Raw genomic sequence first — 10,445 nt, 5'->3', positions numbered from 1 at the left:
AATAAAAAATTAACACCACTTAAGCGCGTAGCGCTCCAACAAGCCAATACACGGCTGACAGGTATCACAAATTACTCTTTTGCCGCGATAAGCGCTCGCCCCGATTCCGATTTCGTTTCGTCCGACTTAACTGCCTGCGGGAGCTGGTATCTATATAGACGACCGATGCCAACCAACTACTGCGACCAACTGAGGGCCCACACCTGTCGACGAACCGCTCGCTGTTGAAAGTTGAGTGCGGAGTCGAGCGTTTGCGGCTTATCAGTGTGAAAAGTGTTTGGCGGCGCTGGCGCTTGATTGATGACCCAGCTGAAGAGTTGTTATTTATTTCTAATAATATCTTAAAACTTTAAAGCTAATGCATTTTTATATAAAATTAGTTTTATAGCTTGTTATACGTCTTTTTCTTAACAATTTACAATTTCAAATTTGAATTATGGGCGCCCATAAGGTGGCTCCATCTTGCGGTTTTAATTAGAAGCTGTACTATGCGTCCCTGGTTTAAGCGGTCACTCTAATTGGTGTGCAGCATTTATATAGATACCCTTAACAAAAATCGATATACACGTGCTTCTCAAAAAGCAATCGAGATATTGATAAGTTTATAATTCCCATCTCTAGGTCAAGCTGTTTATTTTCTGAGTTGAAAATTCTTGCAATTATTCGAATTGTTTGAAAAAAGGCCGAAACAAAGGTGCAAAACTAGCAATCATGTCGGCCTTCACGGAGTCGGCTCTCCTGAAAAAACTGGCTGAGTTGAACAGCAGCCAGCAGAGCATCCAAACATTATCTTTATGGCTGATTCACCATCGCAAGCACAGTGCGTCGATTGTAAAGACCTGGCAGCGGGAATTGGAGAACGGTGAGTATTTCTAGTTGTTTTTGTAACTCGAATCATTACGTATAACCTCATCCCACAGTGCCGGAACCCAAAAAGCTGACCTTCATGTACCTCGCCAACGATGTGATTCAGAACAGCAAGAAGAAGGGTCCGGAGTACGGCAGGGATTTCAACCATGTGCTGGGCAAGGTGTTCGCTCACATTGGCGAGAAGTGCGGCTCGGACAAGTTGCTGGGGAGCCTAGGCCGGATTCTGAACATTTGGCTGGAGCGAGGCGTCTATGATCCTAAGGCTATTGCAGACTGGCGGTCTAGATTGCACCGGGAATCCGCTGGAAGCAGCAATGGGAAGTCTAACGGAAACAGCGAGAAACCCGAGAAGGAGCGGGAAAAGCCGGAAAAGTCTGAGAAATCCGAGCGCCGGGAGAAACGCAAGCACGAGGATCGTCACTCCAAGTCCAAGCGGTCAAGGCATCATGCCCAAAGTAGCAGCACTAGTATGCCTCCTCCATCTGAGGAAGTAGTAGTTGTTGAGCCGGAGAACGGCCACACACCACCATACTTGCCTTTGGGGGAACCCCCAGAGCCCGAGGAGCTCATCAAGGCTCTCACCAGTATCGAGAACTCCGCCTCCAGCGATGCTGTGGTGCGCGAGCGGATCGCCAAGTTGCCCCAGGAAATATCAGAGATTAGCTGCATCAGCAAGCTGGAGGATAAGGACAAGGCCAAGGCCCTGGCCGTGCAGGTGGGGACCAAGCTTTTTGCTCCTGTTATGACTACTTCTTTTTTTCTTGTATTTTCTTAATTAAGAATGCTAGTAATAATATTCTTATTTTTAGGTCAACGAAGCTGTGGACCTACTGAATGATTATAACGCTCGATTGGCGGCGGAAATGGAAGAGCGCACCAAGCTAGCCACAATGCTGCGGGACTTCCAAGCGGAACAGAAGGAACTTCTATCGCAGGCAGAACAGCGTCTCGATGTACGTTCTCCATCATGTATTAAGCACTGCATGCTATTTGGGGTTGTTAGATAAAGTTCCGCATTAAAAATGTGGGTGGTTGTCCATTTAAACTATTGTTTGTAATTGTTGCCCAAGATCTCCTTACTTCCTAGTCAACAAAGTCAATCATTGGCTTTCCAAATTGTATATTCATATTTTAGTAACATTAAAAGATCCAAATCCAATTCAATGTAGTCCCCCTTTTATTACCCGTGTTTAAACATCATCGCCTAATTCTCTGTGTCTTTGCAGGAACACAAGAAGAAGCTGGCCAAGATGTTGGGCCTACAGAAGGAGATTCACGACCACCTCTCCAACCTGCCCGACCTGACCCAATTGCCGGATGTGACCGGTGGACTGGCGCCCCTGCCTTCCGCTGGCGATCTCTTCAACGCATTGCATTGAACCAGATCCGGACATTGACCCGTACGGAGCCACATTAAGTCAAGCCTAGAGTTTATGCATATATTTTGCTCCCCCTATAAGTACCCTCACCCACAACCATTGATTGTAATCCAAAAACACCCCTTATGACGTTTTAAATTTAGCATCTATTTGCAAGCATTTATTATAATCGTTTATTATTAAGGGGAGTTAGTGCATCACGTAGTTAGCTGCTCCTTGCCATTTTTCAGTAAAAGAAATTATATCGGCAATACCACTGCCCGGAGACATCTTCAGGGCCACCGAGAACTTGCTCCAGACATCCCGATTGACTTGGTTACTCGATCCCTGAAAGGTGACAGGCTGACGACCCCTCACAGGAAACCCACTAAGCATGCAGGGCAGATCATTGGCACCCAAGCTGGATTCGTAAAGGCCGCGATCATCGGTGGGCAGCTGCTGATCCACCTGTTGATCCATGCTAACAGCGAGAACCCATTCGCGAACCTCCTCGTGTAGATTGGGATCATTCTTAAGGTGAATATCCTCTGGCAAAGGCACAGAGCTGGGAAAATCCGTTCTAGTCAGATCGGAATGGTCTACCAACTGGCCAGAACCCTCTTCAATAGCCTCACACACATCGAGATAGTGATTGAGCATAACGAAGGCCTCGGATTCGCGACCTGCCTGGCGTAGATCCATCCCAGCTTCGTAGAAACCTTTATCCACCGGCAGGAGGTCGGTATGACGAAGTAATGCCAAGGATAAACGCAGAGCCACCGGTTGGAGTGCCTGCACCTCCTTACAAGCGGCTCTGGTGGCATAATAGTGGGCTATCAACAGGAACTGCTCCATGCTGACTGTAAACTGGGATTGGGCCTGCTCCGGCGTCGCCTTAAGAGATTGTAGTAAGCGGGAAAGGAAATCCCTCAACTGCCTCCAAATGGAACCGCCCTCAGTTTGCTCCTCCCTCAAGGCCAAGCAATCCAATGCGATCCTGGTGTAGATATTAAAATGAGCTTCGATGGGAGGAGCTCCGTAGCTCAAGTAGAGCCCCAGTGCAGTGGTGCAATTTCCCTCCCGAATGAGCTGGGCGGCATAAACGGCCACGTACTTTTGTAGCAGGGCGGGATTCAGCTGCTTGGCCTTCTCCAAGCAACGCTGCCATTGACCCTGTTCCGCCAGGAGATCCAGAGCAGAGACGACGTCTATATCGGCCAGTTGCTCGATGTTCCCCTCGTGCTTCAGGCTGGCCTTCTGTTGCTGTTCCACGTATGCAAGGAGTTGCAAATCCGCGTCGATCTCCTTGGCTAGACGACGAGCCTTGCTCCACTGCTCCGTTTTGATGAACACATCTACAGCCTGCTTGGGCATATCAGCAGCCAAGTACAGCTGGGCTGCCGGTCCTATTTGCTTGATGGCTAGTAATCGTGGTCCTAGAGATTGGGCCAACTCCTGGGCATCCTGACCCTCTAAAAACTGATTGCAGATCTCAGCAGCTCTCATTAAAGCTCTTTCCAAGGTGGCTGCATCCTCAGCATTGGTGGAATCTATCTGCATGAGGCACTCGGCTGCCTTTCGGAACTGCTCTTTCTTGGCAAACTCTGCAGCTCTATGCAAGTAGGCACGAGAAATGGAGGCGGCATCTTCGCTGGCTTGAGCTTGAGCCTGACCACGTTGAAGTTGAGTCTGGAGGCGCCTCAGATCGTTTAAAGCTGCTGGATAATGCTCCTCGGCGATGCGCAGGGCATCTTCATAAAGGGATTCCTGTTTGTAGTGCTCCACAATCAAGTCCGGTCGATGCGCTCTTAGAAGAAGAGCTTCATAATCCTTGTAATTACGGGTTTCCAAGGCAGCTGAAGCTTGTCCTATTAGAACTTCTCCCACGGCATCGGGTAGGTGATTTTCGGCCACATTTAAGGCAGCCTGCCAATCTCCTGCATGTTGGTACATCAATATGGCCTCTTTGGGTTTGTTGGCCTTAAGGAATTCCGCCTCCGCCGCCTCAAACTTTCCTTCATCTTCTAGCGACATTGCGATCTTCAGGTGCACCTCATCTGTTGGCTTTCCAGCAAATTTGCATAGTTCCATAGCAAACTCGAATTGACCAGAGTCACAGGCAAATCCCACTGCAGTATCCAGAAGACCTAGTTTGCTCAGTAGTCTTACTGCACTCTCTGTGGGCATGGACTTGGCCCACATGTAGGCCACCTGCTGGCTTGCTCCATCAGTTCCCTTCTGTTTGGCCACCCTGTAGCCATCCTCCCAGCGACCCGACGAGCAGTACATGTGCACGGCGGATTTCCAATCGCCGGAGGCAACGAAATGCATCTCAGCATTCTTGAGTTTTCCGCGGGATTCCAGTTGGCGAGCCAAATGTAAGTGGGTGCTATCCAGCAGATCCTTGTGATACCGCTCCACTAAACGGATCATTGAGTCGTACAGTTCCCGCCGCTTATACATGGCTATAGCCAGATCGGGCTCATTGACTGCTATAAGAACCTTTTCCGCATCTCTGTATTTCCCCTGCTCCTCCAGAGTTCCTGCGAGTTGGACAAAAAGCTCTCGGAGTTGATCTGCCTTCAGATACTTTTCACCAATCACGTAGGCTCGCTCCCATTTGCCATGCTTGTTTAGCAGTTCAATAGCATCCTTGTGCAGATTGGCTCTCACCAACATATCTTCCGCTCCATCAAGGTCTCCTGCAAAGGCCAAATGCTTGGCTAGATCCACGGCATATCGCTGTATTAGTTCCGGTTCGTCCAGGACTTTTGCTATTTGAACTGCCTTTCGCCATTGCTTGGCACCCACTGCAGCTTCCAAAGCTTTTTGCGTCGCTCCCGCTTCTATGTAGTGGTTAATAGAGGCATCTAGCTGTTTTCGGCTTACCAACCAGTCTCCCCACTCCTCCTCCAAAGCAGTGACCTCCTGTGGAGCCACGACACGTCCCAGTTCTAAAGCTCTGGCATATGCTCCTCCTTTTCTGTAGAGAGCTAAAGCTGCTTCTGGGCGAGACAGCCGATGTGCTATATCTCCAGCCAGCTCGTAGAGCTCAGAACGGACCAGTCCTTCTGTAACCTGCAGCATCACCTGCTCATCCTGCAGGATGTGTGGTGTCTTTAAGGCTAAACGAGCTGCCCTCGCCGGTTTATTGGCCTTTAGGAACAAGGACATAGCCTGCTGTAGATCGCCCTGCTCCTCGAGCACCTGTCCAGCTTTTTCTTGCTGTTCGCTACTCAGTAAGTATTCCATGTGTTGTTGCTTCAACTCAGACACCCGGTTGTATCCACGTCGCTCTGCCAGAGCTACTGCTTCATCCCACATTCCAAGCTGTTGGTACATCTTCAAAGCCGCCTCGATGTCGCCCTGCTCCAGATAAATCCGCTCCGCAGTCCGCAAATCCGAACTTAGCAGAGCCATTTTAGCCCGAACCTCCGGGCAGAGCATGCCAGGAGAGCCGGAAGACTCCTCGAACTCATCTGCCTGCTGGATCATCTCAGCTAGATAATAAGCCTTGGATACATTACCTAGGGCAGCGTAACATCGCTGGGCTACTCGCAAATTTCCATCCTCTAGGGAGATCAAAGCCAGATTGTGCCACATAGCCTTGGCAGCGGGCTTGTCACCAAGAGATTCTAGAAAGTGAACGGCCCTTCCAAAGTCGCTGTCGTTAACAGCAGTGCCGAACTCCACAAGCCCTTCGTCCAACTGGTAGTTATGCTCACTTGGGCCATCCTGGGATCGAACCACTGTGCGTCCCTATGGGAATAACGTTGTTCTATATAAAATGAGCAGATTAGTGGGTAAAACTTACATTTTCGCGAAGCACCTCGACGGCATCTCCGCGAACACTCTGCATGGTGACGTGCTCCGGAAGATCGATGTTGTACCAGATGGCCAAGTTAGTGTTGCTCTGGGCTACCACCACATCGCTCTGGGGAACCCACTGGACAAAGGAAATGTTGCTGAGCAGGGTCTGCTTTTTGCCTGTATAATTATCCACTAAAACCAAACGGAGTTTTTTGTCTCGGAAGAGGAGCTTATGCGCAGTCTCGCTGAGCTCCAGCCAGTCGATCTTGGCCTCATGGTTGATCTGACCACTGGTCATTCTAGTGACAAGATCCACCACACATATAGTTTTAGCATCCAGCAGAAAAGCGAGCTTTTTATTTTCCTTTACGTTTCCTCGCTCATTTAGACGCACGGAGATCACATGGGGATTGACGAATTCCGTACGTACAGATCCCAGGATGGAGTTTTCACCGTACTCTACTAAGCTTAGTTCTCCCACATTGAAAACCAGGCAAACGGTGGGGTTCTCAAAGTAGAAACGCTCGTGGTGACCGGATGCCGTCCAGGGAACCTCGCTGCACAAATTTCTGGTCAAGTCACAAAGGATTAATGATTCCTCTGTGCGGGCCACTAGGTAATTATCCCTGCCCATAATCCTAACGTCATCGATCTCCAGACCCAGTTGTGATTCAATAGTGAGCTGTTGCGAGGGTTCCGTCAAGGATCTAACTAGAAGTTGACTGGGGGCCACGAAGATCAGCTCGAACTTGTCCTGCCACACAGTTCGTCGGAGTACGGACTCGAAGAGGAGAACTGCTCCACTCACAGATCCCAAGGCGAGTCGGGCTCCATCTCTCCGCCAGAGGAGGCTGCTCAAGGTATACAAGCAGGCTACCTCCTTGCTGGCACTTTCGCTCCACGCTCCTTGTCGAGGACTCCACGCGAAAATGCGTATCCTGTCAAAGCTACCAAAGGCCACAGCCTGTCCATTTGGACTACAGGCAGCCACTGTGAACTCCCGTTCACCTTCTGTCCTGGAATGGTCGAAGGTGCGGAGCTGACGACCCTAGTTAAGAAACCCTAAAGATTAGAAAGTATTTTCTTTAGCTAGGCTGAAACCTACCATGCTATCATAAAACACAATCCTCTGATCACAACCAGCGGCGCAAAAGCCTCCCTGAGGCCAGGCCAAGGCAAAAGGTGGAACCGAATGCTGCACCACTCTGCCCAGTGGTTCTGTTGCCTCATCCGTCATAAAGTACCTTATAATAGTGCCGTCATTGTGGCCACTCAGAAACCCTGTTCCCTTGGTATTGGCTGCCAGCGAAATGCAGATACTGTCACCGCCATAGAGACTTTGAGATTTATTACTCTTGCTGTGAAGGGCACGGACTTTGCCATCCTCAAGTCCTAATAGGAGTAAGGGTTTGAAAAAAAATCCTTTCATTAAGTTTAGCCAACTTTACCAGCTATAATAGATCCCGAAGTTAGCCAAATAAGAGCAGTCACAGCACTGGCTTGTGGAAACTTGTTACATATCACCTTCTTGTCGTTCCAGGACTCCCCCAGTTTGTATACATAAACGATGCTATCACTCTGGCCCACCGCCAGTTTGGTTGAGTCCGGGCTAAAGGCCAGTCCCCGAATGACATAGGAGTTCTTTCCATTTGAGGGATTCGCTGGCTTGGTGCTAAACTTATCCCGTCTTTCTCCTGCATCATCATATAGGAGAATATGACGGTCCGCGGTGGCTATAGCTAGTTTTTGCTGATTAGGAGACCAGGCTAATCCTGCTATTCTCTGGATTTGCTCCTGATGAAATAGGAATTATGAAAATGACAGCATTATTCAACCTTTTTAATTCTAGGAAATTGACCTATTAATGTCGCTTTGTTCATTATTAATTTAGTTACCTGACCCTCTAACAATGTTCGTAAATATTTCAACTGCATTATTTCAAGGGTTTTCTTTAGATTTATAGTAGTTTTATTAAATTAATTTTCCGATTAGAAATTTGTAAATTTTCTGACGCAGTTTGGCCGTTGTTGTGGTCTGTGTCAGTCGTTGTGGCAACCGTGAGCCCGGCAACCACCCCCTGCCAACCATTTCCACCACCTTGTGGCGAGGCTGTGTTGTTGTGTTGTCTATTTTCTTGGCGCTTCCGTTTTGCGCTGCCATTCTAAATAAATGGCCTTTGTTTTGAGATGCAGCAGGTGCCGGGCCTGCCACAGGATGGGCCAGGATGTGGAACTGCGCGTGGGTGTTGGGCAATAATAGGGGAGGGCGGGCGTCCCACCCACAGTCACAAAGCTGTTGCTTGTTCTGCAGACAGCGCTGCCCGCTGTGAGTTGTCCTAGTCCTTCTTACCAAAGAGAGGAGAGAGTACACACCACTGCGCATGGCCCGAGGAGAGAGTGAGAAACAGGTGAGAGGTCAATTCATACAGGTGTGCTGAGGCGCATGACCTTGGGGTGGGTTTGAGGCTGATTTTAGCAAATAGGTCTAAATCAGCCCTCTATCGGGTATTTACCAGCATCTGTTAAAGTTTCACATAACAAAAGTTTTATGGCAAAAGTATAACAGTATAAGATGTAAACTCACTCTAGTTTATAACACAAATTAACTTCATTTCAGATTCAAATACTTTAAGAACTATATTTCTTTTGTTAGAGAAAGGATACAAAACATAGTAAATAAACTTTAATCCATGTTAGGCATTATAAAAGTCAAATTGTTTTATGACAGAATTTTGCTTTTTATTTAATATAAATATTCATTAGTTCTGCCTATTCATACACTCAGTAAAATCAAACCAAACCGAAAAAATCTTTGAAGTCTACTGCTTGCCTGCTATTTTTTAATTACGACTTCAACTTCTTGCTTACACTGCTTTATTATCCGCCTGATTATTCTTTTAAAGTAAACTGCTTGTCTCCTTTGGCTGAACTGCTTTCATCCCCTTCTAAAGCAAGGATTTTCGGAGTGCCATAGAAACTTTCACCACCATTTCCCCGCTATGATGCTCAGCAAAGCTATTTCTCTCGTCTCTCTCTGATTTCAGAATGTCTCTCATCGGATTCTCTCGGTTTTCTTCCTTTCGGCAGCTCGTGAATCTCTCGTTTTTTGGCCAACATCGTTTGCCTTGGCCAAGTCAAAAGGACTTACAGCGGCAGCTGGATAAGGCGGCTGCTGATTATTTTATTCAATGGCGGAGGCCAAGTCAGCGCCAACGTGGCTAATGTATGGCCCAACGCATTGTGGCAGGTCAAAGCGGGCAATTCAGTCTGGTCCTGGTTCTGGTTGGTCCTTTCAGTCCTTTCTGGCCATGCCTTTGGCCTTTTTCCGAGCCGCTCAGCCTGAGCAACTGAGCCACTCTGCTTTGTGCCAGTGCCTGGTTGGCATCCCTTTAATGAGTTTCATTAATTAAAGCTACTTTGTTGGCACTGCTTGTTCTTTCCGCTCTGTGATCTATGTGGGGGAGTGGGGGTATATATGGGTATATAAATGTGTGTTTATGGGTGTGGGTGAGTGAGTGTGCATGAGTAAACATGCAACATGAATTTTGTCCTTGACTTTTAATGGGTTTATGACAAAAGCGCTGCCACCGCCCCTCACAAAGAACCCCCCTGGAAACGTTGCTAATGTGCAGGGCGTTCTCAGATGTGTTCCTATATAAGAATATATATACCAAATATATACACACGCGGTGAATGTGCGTGAGTGTGGGTAAAAGAGTTGTTAAAGCGGACGTCTGCCGGAAGCTCTTGTGGGTGCCATTTTGGTTCATGTTCCATGCGACGCACGCCATTTTTATCTCGCTTCCTTTTGCCCTGCCTTAAACCATTCGCCAGACTTTTGTCTCTAAAACTTGGCTGCTTCCTTTGGCTTCTCCCCTGGTCTGTCATTGTTTCCACGGCTATCCTTTTTCCCTTTGATATTGGTCTTGTGGCCAAGGCCGGTGGCGTTTTGGCTGGCGCTGCATTTTTAGCCGTTTTAGCCACATCCACATCCGTTTGACGGCGGCGTCTTTCGCTTCGGGCCCGGCTTAATTTGTCGACTTACAATTTTTATCTCCACGAGCAGGCGAAATGCGCTCAAGATGCTATCAATTAGGAGATGCCACTCGGGATGAAGCTCCTGGCTTTCCTTTAACCCATTTAAGAAATCTGTATCTCAAATTGAAAATGTTTTATCTTCTTTTCTTTGAACTTAAACAATTTTAAATTGGAAATTAATTACATTAAAAATGCAGTAGATTGAATTTAAGAAAAATAATAAATAATTCAGCTTTTGTAATGGATTTTTACTAAACAAATAATAAACTTGATAGAAAACATTCAAGGAAATCACTTTTTAAAATATATATTCCACAGCACTTTGTGTGCGAGTACATTTAAGCCCATATCTCGTACATTATTCATTCCA

The 10,445-nt window shown here is 47.5% G+C and overlaps 2 protein-coding genes across 2 annotated transcripts; one reads left to right on the top strand and one right to left on the bottom strand.

Moving 5' to 3' along the window:
- The first annotated feature begins 616 nt into the window (after positions 1-616).
- Positions 617-2,412, top strand: LOC108103588 (regulation of nuclear pre-mRNA domain-containing protein 1B). Its single transcript, XM_017209113.1, has 4 exons — positions 617-862; positions 921-1,585; positions 1,680-1,823; positions 2,097-2,412. Exons 1-4 carry the CDS (start codon positions 712-714, stop codon positions 2,247-2,249), a joined length of 1,113 nt encoding a protein of 370 aa, XP_017064602.1. The 5' UTR covers positions 617-711; the 3' UTR covers positions 2,250-2,412.
- A 26-nt stretch (positions 2,413-2,438) lies between these two features.
- On the bottom strand, positions 2,439-7,972 carry LOC108103596 (intraflagellar transport protein 172 homolog). The gene is made up of 5 exons (XM_017209124.1): positions 7,934-7,972; positions 7,487-7,832; positions 7,144-7,430; positions 6,043-7,086; positions 2,439-5,987 (listed from the first exon to the last, which is right to left on the bottom strand). Exons 1-5 carry the CDS (start codon positions 7,970-7,972, stop codon positions 2,439-2,441), a joined length of 5,265 nt encoding a protein of 1,754 aa, XP_017064613.1.
- Positions 7,973-10,445: the final 2,473 nt, after the last annotated feature.

This window comes from Drosophila eugracilis, unplaced genomic scaffold (genome assembly GCF_018153835.1).
Source record: "Drosophila eugracilis isolate 14026-0451.02 unplaced genomic scaffold, ASM1815383v1 contig_2088, whole genome shotgun sequence".
NCBI classification, from domain to species: Eukaryota; Metazoa; Arthropoda; class Insecta; order Diptera; family Drosophilidae; genus Drosophila; species Drosophila eugracilis.
This window is presented reverse-complemented; position numbering and strand designations above follow the sequence as displayed.